The 22277-nt window shown below is 35.4% G+C and overlaps 1 protein-coding gene across 1 annotated transcript; it reads left to right on the plus strand.

The window, feature by feature from the left end:
• The first annotated feature begins 50 nt into the window (after positions 1 to 50).
• Positions 51 to 18641, plus strand: ccdc80l1 (coiled-coil domain containing 80 like 1). Its single transcript, XM_087256937.1, has 7 exons — positions 51 to 2147; positions 3527 to 3683; positions 3767 to 3903; positions 4405 to 4556; positions 4664 to 4767; positions 15263 to 15346; positions 15479 to 18641. Exons 1-7 carry the CDS (start codon positions 522 to 524, stop codon positions 15775 to 15777), a joined length of 2559 nt encoding a protein of 852 aa, XP_087113063.1. The 5' UTR covers positions 51 to 521; the 3' UTR covers positions 15778 to 18641.
• The last annotated feature ends 3636 nt before the right edge of the window (positions 18642 to 22277 follow it).

Genomic DNA, 22277 nt, shown 5'->3' on the forward strand with positions numbered 1-22277 from the left:
TGGGCGTGGTCATTCTGGCTGTGAGCCCCGCTTGTTCAGAACTTTCCTCCAGATCTCAGTGCGTGGAGCTCAGAGAGCACTGAGAATTTTTAGAGACGCTGAGGGTCTTTGGAAGTCGTTGTTTGAAGGATTCTGCAAACTGACTAAGTGCTGTGGAGTTTCCCCTGTCTTCCTCGGGACGTTACTGAATATGTTAATGAGGGAATGCCTACGGAGTAATTTATTTCTGTCAATCACTTGACAAGCTCATTCGCTTTGGATTATGACACAGTTTTTTTTCTCCACGAAGACAAGTCGGAATTACTTTGAGTGATTTTCCTTACACACCTTTTCCTCTGTATTATGTTTCTTTTTAACTATTAGTAATGTAACAGGGTTTAACTGTTAGTTTGAAGCTAGTTTGTGTCTCGTTTCTGTTGGCTCAAATTACCCTCAGGCTCTTTTCAGACATAGGCTATTCGCCTATCCAATGTCAGAAGCAGTTAATATATATATGTTCTAGTTATAGTAGTGTTGTTGCAATGAAAAATCTACAGGTACAATTTTTTTTGATGACACTAACGTGGATTCAAGCATCAGACTTGGATTACCCAAAAACAGATAGAGGAAATGCACAATTACAACCAAACACTTTTGTCAACAAATACACAAAGGATGTGCAAACTAATAGAAGACTTTCAGGGTTATCCACCTCTGGTAATACACATATTCTCAGGAAACCTCAGAACGATCAGGAGAACTCACGACCTCCAGCCAGGAGGGTCCTGAAAGGGCAAAGACCAGCCCTATTCAGGAAACCCAGTGTAAATGATAGCATTCCTGCTCAAGAAACAAGTTTAGGAGCCGCAAGCTCCATTAACATCCTGGCTGGTTTTGCAGGTAAAAACCGTGTGCTGATCATTTCTGCACCCAATGAATCTGATGGCTATTACAGGTTAATGATGAACTTGCTCAAGCCAGATGTGTACTGTGAGATGGCGGACAGACATATGCAGCAGATTATAATGTTTCATGAAAAGGGCAAGATGGGAGGCAAGGTGAGACGGGTTAGCAATCAGGGATCCCTGGTGGAGGAGCCACTGGATCCAGCTTTGGTGCCCAGACTGATGGGTTTCCTGAAGTTGGAGGATGGTAAGTTTGGCATGGTGCTTTTAAGAAAGACCCTTCAAATAGAAGAAAGATACCCATACCCTGTTCAACTGGAGGCGATTTATGAAACGATAGACCAGACGCCTATGCGTAGACTGGAGAAGGCCAGGCATAAAGGTTTTGTGCAAAAGTGCAAGACCGCTGGAATTGAGGGCCAAGTGGTGCAGTCTGCTGGCTCAAACACAGTTGGTTTGCAACCGCAGGTGAATACAGCAGTACATACAAGGCGGCAGAGGGTTAGACCAGTCCCTCAGCCTACCCAGATGACTCAGGCACAAATATCATCAGCATTAACTACAACCAAAACAACGACTACCTTGAAAACTACAACAACCAAACCTCCAACGACAACCACACAACCTGCTACAACTATAACAATTACAACAACCACAGCACCTACTACCACCATTTTACCCTCAACAACTACAACTGTTACCACAGTTGTACCCACCACAATGGAGCAAACACATCCAGACACAACTCGGACTACAACACCTAATGAAAAGACTCAAAATAGTCACCCAGTTACTTCTAACTTACGCAAACAACCTCAAGAAAAGTACCTTGTCCCCACTCAAAAGATGCCGATTGCAGTCTTACCAACACACAGGTCTGCACAGAAGCCCAAAAACAAACTGCCTGCAGTAAAACACGGATGGAGAGAAAAGCTTAGTCAGCACACAAGAGAACGGGACGCGCTGAGGCCCACTGCTGAAAAACCAGAGACAGAACTTATGACCAGCCCAAAGGGGAGAGCTAAACCTGACAGTGCTGACAGGGGGAAGAAGACGGATAGGCCTGAAAAGCCTTTAAAGAAGATACCTGCTGGGAAAAAAGACCCTAAAGTGACTAAAGAGACAAATATCAGCATTCAGAATAAAAACACAGCACAAAAACCAAACGCCTTTGAAGAAGGAGCTGTTGTGGACCAAACAACGAATCCCAAGAAATCATTAGAAACGTTTTTGAGTTACTTTCAGAGAAGACGACGCCTCATAGTATGTATTGTATCAGTGAGACACATGGACACAATTACTCTACAGAGAAACATGAAATAGGGCTCGCCAATAAAAGAGAGGCCAATGTCCTAGGGCCAGTTTAAGAGAAATCCTAGCCAGATGGATCAGTGCTATGTCTTATTATTTATTTATTTTTTTCCCACATAAGAATTTGTGACGAAATTCCGAGGATCAGATTTTCCAGCTACAGAACACTATTTAGAATTTGTAGCTTCATTTTTATAGTTGTAGAAATGTTAATAGGAAATTTTAAGATCATTCATATTTACATACGTATAATTTAAAATATTTTAATTTAAAAAAGAAAGAGCAAATGATGAATGTTAAAAATATATATTTAAAATCATGATTTCTCAACAATAAATCTATTGAGCCCTTATGGTTGAGCCCTATCAACACCTTTTCACTCATTACACATACATTTCTCTTAAAAATAATGGATCTTCATTGTAATCTGCAGTTCTATGACGAACTACAGTGATCAGCATAATTAAGTACACCCCATTTTGGAAATTAATATTTTTCTCCATTTCTCAGTGACTATAGCATGGCAATGTATTTTTGTGCATTTAAACAAAACAGATTTATTAAACGATATATTTATTAAAATAATATTTTTAGTCATCAAACATATATAGAAATTGTAAGATAATTCAATTAAATTCTAGCAAAATACTGCAAAAAAATTACAACCTACGAAAATTTTAACAATTTTTTTTTTTTTTTTGCTTCTTTTGATTTTTCCTCTTTTTTTAAAATTTGTATTTAATATTTTCCTATAACATATAAGTTTTGGTGTACTAGTTTTTGGACCGTTATTGTCAGTTATTTTGTTAGATAAGCTCCAGATTTGACTGACTAATCTAATGTATATGCACATATAATATTGCATAGCTTCCTATTAAATATATGAATTTAAAATATAGTTTTGTGAGGGGTGTACTTATATATGCGGAGCACTGTATTAAGCTTTTCTATTGGAAAAAAAATTCTGTACACTCTAAATTCTGGGTTGTTTTAATATGGATATATGGGCCATGAAATATTTACCCAATGGTAGGTTCATCTATATTTATCTATAATTTGGTTTGAATAAACCCATCATTTTAGTAAAGAGTTTACTTTTTTGTAAATTTAGTTTTAATCTTCAAACTAAGCAAACATTAATATTTATTTATTAATGTATATTAAAATATATATTTTTCCAAACATATTTTTTAGAGGTTTGCTTTATAATTTACATGATGTTTATTATTTTATTATTTGATAAAATTATCATGTTTGGAACATAAAAACTCTGAATAAATGTCTAAAAACTCTTAGATATTTTATTAATCTTCTTAAGTTTTTGTCTGCAGGTCATTACAGCTCCAGATGAGCAGAATCATATGTACAGTGAACAGAGGGATGAATACCTGGAGCAAGTGTGTGATATGGCTCTACGTAAAATTTCCATCATCAGCATCTTTGGTCCCCTAACAAACAGTACCATGAAGATCGAACACTACCAGACAGGTTGGTGCTACTTTAAATGTTTGATTTCAAAATATTCTATGAGAATGCTTTCACTGAGATGAACACTATTAAATACTATACAGAACAGGACAAGCCTCTGCGGGGTCTGCCAGACAGTGATCTTATCAACCAGGACCTCATCACAGCATTTAGGAAGCAATTCGGGATGATTGATAATGATTTCAACATGGTGCTGACAGACTTTGACATGAAAGTGAAGGTGAGCTCTAAAAAAACTACTTTTTGTGTATATGAGGTGTAATTTCTAACTTCAAGGGATACACTGCAAAAAATTATATATTATTTAATGATACTTGAACTCATTTTAGGAAGTTAATCAGGTTTCAGCCTACATTTTTTAATTAATGCACATTTTAAATTGATGTTTTAAGTCTGTTTAACTGTAAGTTTGAACTGAGGTTTAAAATTTATTTGATTCATTTAAAAAATTGAAAGCAGTAGTCATTTTTACAGTGTGGTTTGCTTAAATATAAAAATTTACTAATTAGTATTTACTTAAGTGGTCCCAAAATCCCAAAAGATATTTTGAATATTGTTGTAAAAACAAATACTATAGAAGTCAACGATGATTTGGTTTCCAACATTCTTCAAAATATCTAACTTCTTGTTTAACTTAAGAATGAAATCAAGCTTGTTTTGTTTTGGGTGAACTGTCCCTTTAAAATGACCACGCTAAATAAAACTATTCTTGTTTCCACAGCAACGGTATGAAGTGCCGATTGTTATGAAAGCAATGTTTGACTACATTGACACGCTGTCAACGCGCATTAAAGAGATAGAGCAGCAGAGGAAACTTGGAGCTATGTGCAAGAAAGAAGATAAATCAAGATCGCTAGAGGACTTCCTGTCTAGGTTAGGAATATTTACCAATTCCAGTGACTGAATTTATTTTGTATATTTTTAAAAATCATTAACATAAGCAATGTCTGCATTTTTTTAATGTCATTGTCTCTTATAAGATTTCGTTGGAGGCGGAGACTGTTTATAATATCCACCCCTAGTGATGAAGAGTGGGCCTATCAGCAACAACTCTACGCCATTAATAGCCAAGCCTGCAATTTGGGTGAGCTCATTTCAGTAAAACTTAGCAACTTCATTTAGGAACAACATCTGAAATGTGTCTGTGAAATGGTGCTGCTGGATTAATATAGACTGATTGTAGACAAATCACAAAGCTGTACTCTAGCTTAGGGATTCCACAATGATTTTGTCTGATGAGCCCAGGGTACAAAAATGTAGTAAAAGGAAAAGGTAACACTTTAGATTAAGTAACAATTAACAACATTCACTGGCTTATTACGTGCCTATTATTAAGATAATAACTGTTTATAAGCACTTATAAAGTATGATTTTATTTTACATCCCTAATACTACTCAATATATATACTTAACTATTACATTAGTAACCTAAGAAGCAGCTAATTAGTAGTTTGTTGAGCTAAAAGTCTTAGTTAATGGTTTGTTAATAAAATTAATTGCACATTAAAATAAAAAAAAAGCACAGGCTGCATCCAAAATCGCATACTACTCAGTTGGCACTGCATTTGAATTTAAACGTACTACTTGGCCATTAGAAAAGTTTGTTGTACACAGTATGAATGTGAGCAGTATAAATGGAATTCGGCATATACTGCGTACTGCATCCGCCATTTTGTCATGATCACGTGATCTACCATCGTGAGTTGTGTCGCTTCACTCCCATTCATGAATTCTCTCGGGAGGCATCATGGGATAGCACAGCGTGCATGGGATGCGCACTTCAGAATCTCGTCGGAAGTAGTGGGTCATCTGGGTACTTCTTGCATACTGATTTTTGAATTCTATGAATTCGGACATACTGATTTTAGTGTACTATATAGTATGGAAGTATGCCATTTCGGCATATCGTATCAAAAAAATATAGAAAGAAACAAAAATATTATGCATATATGAACTGTGCATCACACTGCTGAGTGGCTTGACAAACTACATATAGTAACTCTACATGAAACTCTTCTCTCCTTCTATCTTAATTAAATTCAATTCAATAATTGCTTTATTGGCATGACAAATGCTACAAATGTATTGCCAAATTATTTCTAAAGTTTACTTTAAAAAGAACATACATAAATACTTAGCAAACATGGTAAACACAGTAAAAAGTTGTATGAGTCGTAAAATAAATAAATAAATGAAATCATTTTCGGCTTAGTCCTTTTATTAATCAGGGGTCGCCACAGCGGAATGAACCGTCAACTTATCCAGCAAGATGCCCTTAAACCTGCAACCCAGTAAAGAGGATCATCCATACACACTCATTTACACACATACATTACGGCCAATTTAGCTTATTTAATTCACCTATACCTGCTTCTCTTTCGACTGTGGGGGAAAACTGAAGCACACAGAGCAAACCCACGCGAACAAAGGGAGAACATGCAAACTCCACACAGAAATGCTAACTGACCCAGGCGGAACTCGAACCAGCGACCTTCTTACTGTGAGGCGGCAGTGCTAACCACTGAGCCACTGTGCTGCATTAAATATATTTGTTGATAGTTATAAAGCAATTTTCTTTTGCATTCCCAGTTAGTAAACTATTATGCATTCCCATTTGGTTCTATTGCATTAATGTAAAATACCATAATTATACCCTACTTATACCACAAATTATTTCAGACAACAAACACTATAAACCAATTTGACTGCTAATATGTTTAATTTAAAAAGTCTTTCAGCAAAGTGTTTGTGGGGTCCTAGAAAGCATAAAATCATACAATTTAAGAATTTGCTAGACTGAGAATGTGCAAGAAATTTAAGACATTATGACACCACACTCAAAATATCAACATTATTACCATTTTGTGAAATGTATACAAAAAGCTCTAAGAGCTTTGCTGTATCAACATCACTCCCATTTGTTTATGTAACTTGGGAAAATAGATAGTTTTTTGTTCCCAGAAATTCCATGTTAAGCATTTGTAAACAAATTTTGGGGTCCAGTGCGGTCAACACCCTGTGCAATAATGTCAACAGCTGTCATCTATGTGGACATTTCCAATCAAAAATGCATGATTTCACACAACTACTCCTAAATCCACTGTTGACCTCCAAACAACCTCATCATTTCAATATAACAACTCAAACAGGCATAAAAAAGTATTTGCATCTTCACTCAAAAAAAGAGTATTTTGCTTCATGTTCAAACTACTTATTTAAAATGAGTTTGTTGGCAGGGACAACTTCATTTTTTATGTTTAATCCACTTAAATTTGTAAAAACGTAACCCTTGTGCACTGTTCAAGTTTACTATCCTTTTGTTATGTTAGGGATAAAAACTTCCACTGAATTAAACTTCTGTAAAAATGCATCAAATAATTTTTTTTCTTCTTTTTTTTTGCAAAAATTTAATCAACCTCAATCCTGATCAAAACTACTAAAAGTTTTTAAGAATTACAAAACTATTTAATTGCCAAATTCATACATGATGTCACTGATTTAAAGAAAAAAAAATCACACAAAATGACATATTTTCAATATGAAAAGTAATTGTGGACTTTTTTATTGCCTTTTATCACAGTCTTGGACATGTAAATGATTAGTTACAACATTGGCTTGAATGCATTGTTAGATTTTCATTTCACATTTCACCTTAATTTACTGTTGGTGGCTGTTTTTGTCCCATTGACTTCCATTATAACCACATAGTGCATAAATACACAGTCTTTGTTTTTGTTTACTCCATGTAGTTCTTAAAGCTGAGAAGCATATTTTGATTTTCTCAGACACATCAAGGTATGCAAAGGTCACTCTCACACAGTAACACACACTTTAATTAGCTGTTATATTCCATATAAAATCCAGAAACTAAGCTTTTTTTTGTGCCAACTGATGATCAACAATAAAAATGACAAATTTGACCTCTTCCCAACAGGAAAAATTACCAACAATTAAAAATGCATGATTATATGGTGTCATGGTTTTGCAATAAAAAAAAAAAGGTTATAATGAAATCAATGGGGCAAAAACAGCCACCAACAGAAAATTAGGGAGAAAAAAAATGAAAATTCATGCAATGCTGTTTTACATGTCCAAGACTTTGATAAAAGGTAAAAAGAATCCAGTCCACAATTACCTTTTATATTGAAAATACATCATTTTGTGGGGGTTTTACACCAAATCAGTTACATCATATTTGAATTTGGCAATTAAAGAGTTAAAATCCTGTAAATTTCTTAGCAATTTAGTAGTTTTGATCAGAACTAAGGAGGTTGATCAACAGATTTATGCAAAAAAATATTTATCTGATGCATCTTACAGAAGTTTAATTCAGTGGATGTTTTCATCCCGAACATTACAAAAGGGTTATAAATTTGCGCAGAGTGTATCGTTGAGTTCTTTAAAAATTTCAAAGCGTTTTCTTAAATTATGTGTCAAAGTAAGATTTGTCACCAAAAATCATTCTGCTAATTAAAACACAGAAAAAGTTATGGCCAAATTAAGACTCAAAATCACCCCAGAATGAATGAGAACGCCCCCAACAGTGCATAAGGGTTCATTTGGGTTTGGACAACATAAAGGGATTGTGTGTGTTTTTTTTTTTACAGTGTTGGTCAAGTCTGATTATCCGAAAAGTTTCCTTCAGATATAAATGCACATATGTTGTTGGTACTATTCTTTTAATTGGAACCAGTTCACGTCTGCACAAGAACCCTCGATTTACAAAAGCCTCTTAAGAATGGCACTAATAAAAATAGCATGACGCAGTCCTTTTACGGCTCTTTTGTTGGCTATTTTGGATGTAGGAACATTGCAAAGAATCTTTCTCTGCATTCTTTACAATCCAGAAGGACCTGTGGATCTTTAGAGTCGTGCGTAGCGATCCAGCAGGGACCACTTCCGTTCTGGGGCATGACAGCTTGATTGATGCCCTCGTAAATGAAGGCCTGTTTTAGAACAAAAAATAACAACGGACATCTTTAATGCAGATGACATGCACGTTTCAGAGAACAAATCTGCAAAAACTCTCAATCAACTTCTATGAATATTACAAACCTAAATAATTCATTGTTGTTTCATTTGGAACTAAAAGTCATATCGGTCTACTTGTTCAGATAAATAGTAGTATGTGTTGATTAACAGTTAGTATATTATTGGTTTATGTTGTATTGTTGTGTTATTGTCAGTAATGCCTTTCATTTTTGGAAAAATATTGGTTTGGGGATTGTGTGTACAAATGTCTAAAGACAAAATGGACCACAAATCCAGTTGTAAGTGTTAATTTCTTTGAAATTGAGATTTATACATTATGTTCATGAATTAATAAGTCTTCTATTGATGTATGGTTTGTTAGGATTGGACAACATTTGGCTATTAGATACAAGTATTTAAAAAAAATTGGTAATCTGAGAGTTCAAACTAATCAAAATATGGAGAAAATCATCTTTAAAGTGTTCCAAATTAAGTGCTTAACAAAAGTTATGGATGTTTACAAAATTTCTTTATCAAAATCAATATTTTTGACTCACAATTGCCAAAAATATACAATATAAGTGCAATAAAAGATTTTTCTTTTTGTGATCCAGGATCACAATTATGTAAATATGTGTACAGATGTTAGATGAGTGCAAAACTGTCAATATATGTCTTATTCACCAGCAAGATTCATTCATCCATTTTCCTTCAGCTTAGTCCCTTTGTTCATTAGGGGTCAGCACAGCGGAATGAACCGCCAACTCATCCAGCATGTGTTTTACAGCTGCAACTTAGCTCTGGGAAACATCCATACACACTCACTCATACACATACACTATGGCCAATTTAGCTTATTTAGTTCTACAAACCAAACATCCTTCATGCTGAGGCGACAGTGCTAACCACTAAGCCACTGTTTCAGCAAAATGAAGTATTAAATTAATTGCTGTGAAAGTAGGGGACTATCAAGTAAAGCAGAAGAGCAGAAATACAGCGGCTTCCTTTGTTTTTGTAAACAAAACAGTTCAGCTGTATACATGTACAACATTTTATTAGAAATTAAACTGAAGTAATTTAAATATTACTCATATAGACGGTCATATTAATATAACTTTGGGCACTTTGATTGCAAATAAGGCTTATGTTTGGGCAACTTTGCATGAATGACAACATTAAAGAGTTTTCACTTTTAAATGTTTATAAATGCTATAATCAGTAAAAACAAGATAAAAGACAATATAACAAGACTACAGTGAAGATTACAGTCAAAAACAACACAACAAGATAAGTACACTGAAAAAAAAATATTCAAAGGACATTCTTTGGATTTAATAATTTTTTCCAAGATAAGTGGTTGTAAATAATTTATTTAGGCTGAATATAAACAAAGTTGAACATTACTAAATTTAATTTGTTTGTATAATTCAATACATATGAATTGCAACAATTCTGCAGACATCATTTTTTTCAGTGTATAAATATAACGACAAGAACGACAAGATAAGCAAGAACGACAGAACAAGATGACAGTTAAAATGTTAGTAAATATGACAGTAAGAATGACAGAATAAGACCACTGTAAAGATTACTGTAAAAATGACCGCACAAGAGGACAGTAAAAAATAATAGCAGAAACAGCAAACCAAGATGCAATGCTGTGACGTGATAAAAGGTACCTTTTACATAGTAAAAAGAGTTTTTGTCCAAACAGTTTCAATTTCTGTGGCATCACAGTTGAAACAACAGCATAAATTACTATGACAATAATCACCTCAGGTGCAGATTATGTGCTTTATTCTGTGTTAAATGTTACCAGAATGACTTTGAATACCATTTTAAGGGGACAATTATTGCCACGTTGAAAGCGGCAGCAGATTCATTTCAGATTTGGGAAATAAATTAACTGCAAACACAAATAAACAAACGTTAAAACTGTGACTCAGTGCCAGTTAACAACATAGGTCACTCAGCACTTAAAACGTTTAATAGGTTTAATTGTCATACCTTGATTCATTCACAAACATGTCCATTTCATGGAGTGCAGTGCACTATTTTCGCACCTTTAATTGGCCGAAATTTAACAGTTTTTTTGTCTTGTCATGTCTGGTGCAGACAGTCAGATTGCTTGTCGCTGGAATCTTGTCATGTTACATGTAGTTAGGACATGGTGTAAAGGCTCGTGTCTACAGGACCCCATTTTCCCCCAAGCTAAGCATTTTTTTTCTGTTGCTGTCAATGGAAGTGGCGCATTTTTAAAGGTTGACTGTTCCAAGTCATAGAAATACCATAATATGTTTGCAGATATTTAAGAAACATGCTAAGTGAACATATTTGTTTATCTGATAAACAATGCTTAAGACCGTTATTCTCCTTTAAAAATGTGTGTTCCGTGATGGAACGTCTTTTTTATTGGTCTCTATAACCGCCCACTGCCATTTTAGCGGCGTTTTGACAGTGCCGAGATACCGAAGCGCAAGTGTACCGAAACACTGCACCGTAGCATGATTTGAAACACCAGGGGCCTCATGTATCAACGCTGCGTACGCACAAAAACTTTGCGTACGCCAGGTTTCACGCTCAGAATCGCTCACGTTTGGATTTACTAACAAGGAACTGAACGTGGGAATGTGCGCAGCTTCACGGCAGCTTTCTGGCAGGCGTACGCACATTTTTTGTGCGTGTCTGTTTTATTTCCATTGGCGACTCCTAGAGGCAGTTGTGTTAAATTGCACTCTACAAAGTGACTGAGCCTTGCAATGGCAGCTGTATGAGACGGGTTCATCGATCTAGCAGGTAAATAAGATTTCCATACCATACAGTTGAGCAGCTAAACATTAAAGCACAATTTGCAGCGGTCGCCTGTTTTCCCAATGTAATCTGAGCTATCTACTGCATGCACATGGGCCCCAGGGGCCTCATGTACGAAGACTTGCATGGAAATCATACTAAAACATTGCGTATGCACAAAGCTGTAAATGTGCGTACACAGAAAAAAATTCAGATGTATGAAACACTGCGTACGCCAAATCAAACGCATATTCTCTTAGTTTCACATTCATTCAGATGTACAGAGCGCAACATGCACAAGCGCAAAACCCCTCCCTGCCTCCTCCCCCGTATGAATATGCTAATGACTCTACTTTGGCAAAACCCAACGAAAAAGCAATGGCAAAAGCAAGCAAAAAAAGAAATTTTGAACAGAATGTGAACTGGAGGTGCTGCTTTCGGAGGTAGACCGAAGAGTGAAAGTGGAATAGTTTAGCTGATGCGGTTAACACAGTTGGGTCTGAACATCGCACTGAGTGGATTAAAAAAGAAATAGTGCAATGTAAAGGTGTAAAATTTTGTAGTGTCTTTAATAGCCTGAGTGGCGCAGCTCGTTAAATGCATGGCAATATGTTTTCACACGTTCAAGCATGAGCTCAGTTCGAATGCTGCGTCTGATGAATTTTCTCTTTTTTTCCCCCGCTACATATCAGATTTTGCCTATACTCTTAATAATTATGAGGAAGACAAGTAGGAATCATTAATAAGTCTGTGCATCATATTTTATTTGCACATTTGTTGCATGGAAATGTTTCTGATTCACGTATGCAAATTCATCCTCAGATGGTGACTTTATAGAAATGTGTGTGCAGTAGATTGCTGCGATTACATTGGAAAAACTGGCGACCACTGCAAATTGCACTTTAATGTTTTGATGGTCAACTGTGTGGTACGGAAACCTTATATACTAGACATGCGGATGAACCCTTCTCATACAGCTGAGAAGACACTTTGTAGATTGCAATTTAACACAACTGCCTCTAGGAGTCGCCAATGGAAATAAAACAGACACGCACAAAAAATGTGCGTACGCCAGCCATGAAGTTGGCGTAGAGCTGTGCACATTCCCACGTTCATTTCATCGTTAGTAAATCCAAACGCGAGCAATTCTGAGAGTGAAACGCAAAGTTTTTGTGCGTACGCAGCATTGATACATGAGGCCCCAGGCCATGTGACTTAAGTGATTCAAAGCAACGACAGTTTCAGAAGTGTTTCGAGACCTGGCAAATCTGTTTGATTGACAGGGTTGGAAAAAACCCTTATGTAATCTCTCGTAACCTAGTGCACAGAACAAATGTGCTGCAAATGAATCCTGACTTATACAAATGCTCTGAAGTTATGACCTAATGTATTTTAATAATGTTGATTTCAAAGTGTTTATTCGGATGTCAGACCAATGTTAAAAATAAACACGTTACAAGAACAGAGCATTTAAGATATCTATAGCTGCATCACCCTGGATTCAAACCCATTATCTCAGCATGCTAGTCTGGAACTCTCACCGCTTCACTAAATCACTGGAAACCTTGACTGTACAACATATGATATAATTCCTCAATTTGCGTAACTTTTTCTTTGCTGAAGCTATTCCAGAGCAATAAAAATGAATACCAAGTGTCAATGTAGAGACGGGTTTCAAAACGTTTTAAAGCTTAAACACATTTGCTTCGCCTGTTTCAGTGTTTCATGAAGCTTCGCTCTGCCCACCACAACTGCCAGTTTACCCAATTGTATATCAGCACTCCACGTTGCCTTTGTGGAAAACGCACTGTATTTCATTTCAGTCATGAACTCTGGATAAACGCATTTAGCCACGGCTGAAAGCGCAACCTTCCGAGGACAGCAACAGCCTCTGAAATGAGATTTATATTCAGAGTTATAAAAATACTTAGGGTACAGTGTGACGCCATGTCAAAAACACACAATGCACAAGATTCCAGTGACAAGCAATTTTGCTATCTGCACCAGAAGCAACAAGACAGAAACATTTAAATACTGCCATATTTAGAAACATAGATAAGTGCATTGTACTCCAAACATGGAAATGCTAATAATAAAATGAACAGATATTAAACCCCTAATATACCATTAAATGCTGAGTGACTGATATTTGTTGGTTTGCACTGACAAAATAAACAGAATATAGGCTATAGTTTAAATTATTATATTACGACTCACAGTTCAAACTATAGTCTATTTACAATATCTGAGGTAATCTGCTTCTGCTTTAAGTATGGCAACAAATGTCTCGTAAAATGGTATACAAACTCACATTTGTAGCATTTAAGACTAAATAAAGCATAACTAGTACCTGAGGTGAGTAATAGAAGTTTGCTGTTGTTCAGCCGTGCTAAACTGAAACAGTTTCTAACATAGAAATTTGAGGTGAACTCCTTTCAATATGGAAAATATTCTCGTGTGAAATCTGGTGTAGGCTCAATAGTCAGACATACGTAGTCCTGTTGAGTCTTCACTATATCAAAATGTATGGGGAGACGCAACAAATGGTAATAATAAACGTTTACAAAGCGATGTAATACTTTTGAAAATCAAGGCACGGAGCATGCATCCAATGCTCCAAGAACATGCCCTAAGAACGACAGTAAAAATTATAGTAAAAATAATAGAACAAGATTTCAAAATAAGCATATGCAAGTAATATGAAACATTCACATATCTTTAGTGAGTTTGTTATTTGAGATGTAGAACACAAGGAAAGCCTCCGCATAGAGAGACACTGCAGCGCTGGTCAAGACTGTGGCCGTTTACAGCATTTTGGCAGATAAATATGAATTTGTAGCAAAATTGTTGACGGTGCCAAACAGCATTTCCTATTGTTTACATCCTTGTTTACGTCCTTGCTACAACAAACCGCTACCGCTAGACACTATGCATGTAATAGATTAATTTGAACAAATAAAAATACTTACATGTTGTGGCTCACAATCCACAGCTTCATCTATCATGATTGGAGCTGCTCTTTCTTTGAGTTTTCCAGCACTGAACTGAGAGAGATTGTGGAAGCTCTCCCTTGTCAAATGCTAGAGCTATATATTTTTTATGATTCTCTGGAGCATAATTCAAATTAATAAGCACTCTTCTCTTTGTGTCGTGTCCCTCGGAAGCCCAAATACAGAAACAGAACAAGCTCTGTGGAAACCGCAGCGTTTGGACGGCATTTTCTCTGCTAACATAACAGTGCCTCTGGCCACACCCCTTTTTTACACAGGGTGCATGCAAGTGGTGAATGCAGGTAACCTGAAGCACTTGTGATCTCACTAATCTGGATGTATATTTTTGTAGTCCCCAAACTTCATTTGCCGTAGGCTTTGCTAATATCACTGTGATATCGTAGTGGACCACCCCTTTAAGAAAGACAGAACAAAATGTCAGTAAAAATAACAACGTGACAGTTAAAAATTTAGTATACATGACTCTTATGAATTAAATTAAAAATCCTAAATAAAAAAAACTTTGAACGAGAGAGAGCGAGAGAAAGAGAGGGAAAGAAACACCACACACAAGCCTACACTACACTACAACTACTCGTAACAATGACAGTAAAAAAGACCACTGTAAATATGGCAGCAAAAACTACAGAACAAAATGACAATAAAAATGACAAGACGACAGTAAAGATAACCATTAAAAATGACCGAACAAGACCACAATAAAAGAGCAGAACAGAGAACATGCAAAGCAGTGATTCATGTTGGCCACAAATGGAGGCTTGTATCTGAGCAGCTGTAAGTTTTACACAAATGTTCCTGAATTGACAGGGCTGCGTCACATGTCTCTACTGAAACTGCTTGGAAAGACCTTGGATGACATGAGCGGAGTCTTGGAGCTTTATCCCATAAATGGTAAGAGTGACTAATTAGCAATGAACAAACCTCACAGGCTTTTATGATCTGTGCGCTGCTTTCATTGCCAACAACTCCGATGTCCTGCTGTTGTTTTATTGAGAAAACTAAAAGCTGTGGTTTGCATTGCAGGAAGTTCATCAGTGGACCGCGAGGCTCTGTCTGCCTCTCTGGTGCAGGACATCAGAAACTACTTCCAGATCAGCCTGGAGTATTTCTCCATGCTACTTGTTGGGAAAGACGGCAATGTCAAGTCCTGGTACCCGTCTCCAATGTGGTCCATGTCCATCATATATGAGCTGGTGGACTCCATGCAGCTGCGCAGACAGGAGATGGCCATTCAGCAGTCTCTCGGCATGCGCTGTCCAGACCATGACTACACTCATCATGATGGCTACCATGAGGCCTATCATCAGGGTTATGCTTATTGAGAACAGAGGGATGTGGCTATTAGCCTGCGCACTCTATACAGGGAAAACATGTGGATCATTTGGAAACCGAGAATCTTTCTTATTAAACTATAATAAAATGTATTTAGGTTAAAGGAACAATGCACGTTTTTAAATTGGCTTATTTTATAAGTCACTTAGTGATAAACAAATGAGTTTTACTATTTTTGAATCCATTTGGTCAAACTAGCACAAATCATTGAATCGTATTAGACCATTTGCATCAGCATTTGATTATTTTGCTATTTAAAGCTGGACCCTTCTGTAGTTACACTGGAAAAATGATTTTTTTTTTTACACTTAACAATTTCCTGTAGAATTTACAGTAACTTACTGTACACAGTAAAAGAAACCCGTTATCCATAAAACATAAAATAACTTCTGTTAAATTACAGAAACTTACCATAAAATAACGGACATTAAGTTACAGAAATTTACCAGAAACTTAAATTTAAGGAAATTTAATTATATTTAATATGTGTTATTTTACAGTATATTTCTGTAATTTAAAGGATAATATTTTGTTTCTTTTTCTGGCACCTAAGCTGCCTGAAATAAACATTTAAATTACGGATATTTTTCTTTACAGTGTAGATCAATTACAGCAAAAATACTGTGTTTACATTTAAAGCACCATTTATTAACAGTATTTACAGTATTGTATATCTTTACTGTAAAATATGCAGTCATTTTCACAATCTAAATGTGAAATACGGTAACATACTGTATAACAGTCTTAGTAAAAAACTGTTCATGTTACAGTTAAATACGATGTGATTTACAAATATTATTAGAAGTGCACTTGAAGTTTTTTTGTTCTAGTCTAGGTATCTAAAAATATTAAATCAAGAAGCAATTCCTAGACAGTTAAAAGACAGGGTTTAACGCTAAGGATTTTTTCTACTGTGCCGATCAGGCCAGTGGTTGAGATTTTTACTTGCCCTGCCAAAGTTTTCACTGGCCCCTCCAAAAAATAAAAAGTTAATAGCTATTTCTTAGCCACATTTTGTAAATAATGTGGCGAAAGAATGTCTGTGAATCTAGAATTCAAACATTTTAAAATGTTAATAAATGTATAATGAGCAAAATTCAAGATTTCATGCAAATTAAAGAGCAGTATGGAAAATATGCTGCTGTTTTATTGCAATTCTAAATCATTTTTTTAATGGCTTGCCAAACTGACGACAACATTTTTCTTTCTTTTCCTGCCATGTTTTCGCTGTACTGGTTGTTACCAGGTTACAAAAAAAAATTATGTGCTTATCGTTACTGACCGATAGTGACCGCGTCTTTCACGCTGGCCCCGGGGCCACCTTATTGTTGAGCCCTGAAAATTGTCTTGTTTTCAGCAGAAATGACAAAAGTAAACACATCATTTACTCAAGTAGAAGTACAGATACTCATGTTTAAAACGACTGGTAAAAGTTGAAGTACTGACTACACTTTTGTACTCAAGTGAAAGAGCTACAGCCTGAAATATGTTCTTAAGTAAAAAGTATTTATTACTAGGTTGAAAAATCCCTGCAGTGCAGCACGCAGGTGTGCAATGATTTGATTGAATTAAAAATGTGTTTAAATTGTGCAATGACAAGAAATAATATAGATCGCTCCACAAAATACATTAAAACGAAAGTAACGAGCCTGATTTAAAAATGTAAGGTGTAGAAAGTACAAATATTTGTCTAAAAATGTAATCAGTAAAGTTTTCAGAAAAATAAATAGTGGAGTAAAATACTGACACCAGAAAAATCTACTTAAGTACAGTAACAAAGTATTTATATTTCGTTCCTCTGTGGTTTTCAGTAATAATGTCAAATTTAGGAGAGTTTTTCCTTAAAACAACCTAAATAATCAGTCAATGGGGTGAGCAAAATAATTTTGTTTTCACATTGATATATTAATTTGCAGTTGCATACTAAGAGAAAAATTAAAAGTTTCTCTTTTCTAGGATGATGTGGCAAGTAACTATACTCTCCTTCTGGTGTAATAATCAAGGAACTTTGCTGTAGTAACGTGCACTGAAAAAATATTCTTTATATTATGAAAAAAACTATTTATATGGGCTGAATTTAAACAAACAAAATTAAGTTGAACATTACTAAATTTAAATTGTTTGTTTTAAATTAATCCCATATAAATTGTTTGCAACCAGTTACAGTAATTTTTTCTCAGTAAATCCAATGAATCATTTTTTTCAGTGTGGCTGCAGCAGGCGCAATGATAATTGATTATTACAGCAGAATGAGAGTATAGTCCCTAGCCATATATATAGTTTTTTTTTTTAAAGAAAAATGCTAATGGTCTAATCAGATTCAATGATTTATGCTAAGCTAAGCTAAGCTAAAAGTGGTCCACCAGACCCAGAGATCAGCTACATATATTCAAAATGTCAAAACTCAACTGCTTAACTCTTGGGAAGTTGTAAAATGAGCCCACTTCAAAAAAGAAGTGAAGTGTACTTTTAATGATTTGTGGTAGTTAATTAGATTTGTAATTTGTGAGTAGATTTTAAAAGTGCTTTTAATCTAAATGCTAAATGTTGTTTCCATGTGTATTATGCAGTTTTTTTTTCGAATATAATGAGATATTTTACTCTAAATCAGGGGTGTCAAACTCAGTTCCTGAAAATCAAATTAATTGAGACCTTTAGGCTTGTTTGAAACCTACAGGCAAGTGTGTTGAAGCAGGGTTGGAACTAAAACGTGTAGGGCTGCGGCCCTTCAGGAACTGTCTTTGATACCCCCGTTCTAAACTGAAAATTCTATCATGATTTACTCACCTGTTTGAGTTTTTTCTTCAGCAGAAGAATTATAAATTTTGAATGCTAATAAACAAAAATGAAGGTATTTTGATTATATTAATTTTCATCTGCTTTTTCACAGTTATTTCTTTTAAATATTTTTTTTACATTTTGTATTGCGAAATCCTTTTTTTAAATTAGCTTTTCTTAATATCAGGGGTGTAAACCCAGTCCTGGAGGGCCGGTGTCCTGCTGATTTTAGCTTGAGCTTGCCTCAACACACCTGCATGGATGTTTTTAGAAAGCTTATAAGAGCTTGATTGGCTAGCCGTATCTGATTGGGGTTGGAACTAAACTTTGCAGGACACAAGCACTCCAGGACTGAGTTTGGGCACTGCTGCTTTATATGAACCTGACTCTAAATGTCAAACTCAATTCCTGGAGGGCCGCAGCCCTGCACAGTTTAGTTCCAATCGTAACTAAACACACCTGATCAAACTAAATGAGTCCTTTAGGCTTGTTTGAAACCTACAGGTGTGTTGGAGCAGGGTTGGAACTAAACTGTGCAGGGCTGCGGCCCTCCAGGAATTGAGTTTGACATCCCTGCTCTAAATCTTCTCATCTAAAATTTCTCTGCTGCTCTCTACTGGGCATTCTAGTGTAGTGTATTTAACTATTCCAGTGTAGGCCACAACTATCACAAAAACTGGCTTGTTTGAAGTTTCAATTGTTGTTGAACTGGTAAGTACACATAATACACATTCATTCATTTTCTTGCCCGCTTAGTCCCTTTATTAATCCGGGGTCGCCACAGCGGAATGAACCGCCAACTTATCCAGCAAGTATTTACGCAGCGGATGTCCTTCCAGCAGCAACCCATCTCTGGGAAACATCCATACACACATTCCCACACACACTCATACACTACGGACAATTTAGCCTACCCAATTCACCTTAACCGCATGTCTTAGGACTGTGGGGGAAACCAGAGCACCCAGAGGAAAACCCACACGAACACAGGGAGAACATGCAAACTCCACACAGAAACTCCAACTGAGCAGAGGCTCGAACCAGCGACCTAATGACCTTATTGCTGTGAGGCGACAGCACTACCTACTGAGCCACTGCTTCGCCCACATAATTCACATAAAACAAATAAAATCATCATCCTAAACCATCATCATGTAAGAGATTCAGGTCACTTTGTTTACACAAAAAATAAAGCATAGACTTTTTAAAAAATGCTTGGTTCCACACAATCGAGTTGAGTTGGGACTACATGAAGTAATTAAGTTAGCTTATTTGTTTTTACAAATTGAAGAATTGAAGAAAACTTGAAGAATTGTTTTGATTCAAACTTGTAAATAACTTAATTGAACAAACAGCAACTCTAATTTTTAAAATGTATTTCTCTGTCAATGTCAAACAATCATGTTCCTTTACAGAATTCTAATTTTTAGCTTAATTCTCAGGAAATAGATTGACTTTTTATTCCACGAGAGATGTGCAGCTGTCATTTCTGCAGATGGTTGATAAATGAAACCAAAAATGACACTTAAAAGCCTTTTTTGGCAGTCACTGTTAAAAATGACAATAAATGATATGGTCCATATTCCCATCTTTTTCTTATTCAATTAAACTTAATGTTATTGACAGGAAAGTATGTTAATCTCTGGTTAGTTCAGATCACTGTTTAGTGCTTATTTGTTTGAGGTTATAGCTAGAACTCAATTTAAATAAGTTTACCAAAATGATTTACCAAAAATTTACCAAATGATTAGGTTAATTTTACTAACAATATACATTTCCTAAACCTAATTAAAATGAGTACAGGTTACATTTTGCAACCCATAAATAAGTTACCTGTCTCAAAAAAAAAAAAAAGTGTGTTTATCTGAGTAATTTTAAAACTATAAGTTAGCTCAACTTGATTTTGTTGCATTTGTTTTAAATAATATTATAGTGTTTATTTTACTTTAAAAAGTCTTGAAGTTGAATTAACTTAAAACAGGGGTGCCCAAACTCCTGGAGGATCAGTGTCTAGCAAAGCTTAGTTCCAACACCAGTTTGACACACCTGAACCAGCCAATCAAGCTCTTTTTAGTTATACTAGTAACTTTCAGGCAGGAGTGTTAAAGGAAGTTGGAGCTAAACTATGCAGGACACCGGCCCTCTGGAACGAAGTTTGAACACCCCTGACTTAAAACATCCAATGCAGCCACTTGCCTCAATTTTTATAAGTTAGATCTAGGTATTGATAATAAATCCACCGATTTTTAGCCCATCATTGAGTATATTTATTTACTTGTGTAAACGTGTGTAAATATATATTTATTCAGTTTTTGTATTAATTTCAGTAATATTAATGACTAATATGAAAATGTTGATTGGATTTTTTTATCACTACAGTTTGTAAAGTAATATTTTCTGTCTCTTAAATATATTATATATATTGCTTAATTATATTGCTTTAAATAAGTGGATCTAGATTGTAAACATTAAATAAAAGTAAAAAAAAAAAAAAGTTCACTTTTTTTTTTTTTTTTTCAAATATTACATTTTTGGTTATGATACTCCCAAAATAATTTCACATAAATCCACAGATTTTATACAAAATTCTCTGCAGAAATGGCAAAAAATGTCCACAGATTCTGTCTGGCCTTACTTGTGTGTCATCCTCTCCATGTTTCATTAACAATATTGAAATATCGCAATATTGAAATAATAAAATCATGTTTTGGGAAGAAAAAAAACTTCAATATGTTCAGATCTGTAAGGTGTTCTGTTAATTGTGTTAGTATAGTATAGCTAACTGGTCAGCAGCAAATCTGTGGTAGACTGCATTGTAGAAAATGCTGAGTTTCACTCAATTAGACTAATCACAAATTGATATTGCTTGACAATAATAGCAGGTTTGTCATGCTGTCCCAGGAGAGAACCCTGAGCTCTGAGAGAATTGAGCCCAGGGGTCCCGCTTGGTCAATGAGCATGTAAGGTGGTAGGAGATCAGATAGTTCTCGAGAACTCCCCTGGTAAAGGGGTGTTTGGGGGGATTTTTCAAAATTGAAGATACACTGTATAAAGTGATTGGTTACTTAAAGCGAGTAAACCAATTGCCTTAAAAGCAACAAGTTGACTTTACAAAAATATTGTAAGTAAACCCATTGAAACTTGGAACTGTTGACTTAATTTTAATAATTATGCAAATTGTGCTTTTAAATAAAAGTAAACTAATCCCTTTTTTCCCCAAATACCTTTATTATATTAGTTTTATTTCCAGCTTTTCTGCATCTAGCAAAATGACATACAGTAAAATAGATCTGCTCTTCCAGACTCCAGTGTGTATTTTAAGTTCAACACAGGCTATAATTGTAGATTTTATAAACCTAATGAAGCACCAAATATGTAATATTGTAATAACTACAGTAATTATTACAAAACAGATGTGCTTTGTCTGCTTAAATAGTCTGATAAAAGGGATTAGTTGACTTTAAAAATGGAGTTAAATTTGCATAATTCTAAAAATTAAGTCAACTTAAAAGTTCCAAGTTACAGTGGAGTTACTTTATCTGTGTGAAGTCAACTTGTTGCTTTTAAGGGCAATTGCAACCAGGATTTATTTTACAGTGTACGGGCTGTTTATAGTGAGATTGGAATAATCTGATTGGCTTACTAATGATTACAAATGAGAGACCAGCCGTGATCAATCTTATCACACGCTCCTCTCAAAATTTCACTAAAA

The sequence above is a fragment of the Danio rerio genome, chromosome 6 (assembly GCF_052040795.2).
Source record: "Danio rerio strain M-AB ecotype USA chromosome 6, GRCz13ab, whole genome shotgun sequence".
Taxonomy (NCBI): Eukaryota; Metazoa; Chordata; class Actinopteri; order Cypriniformes; family Danionidae; genus Danio; species Danio rerio.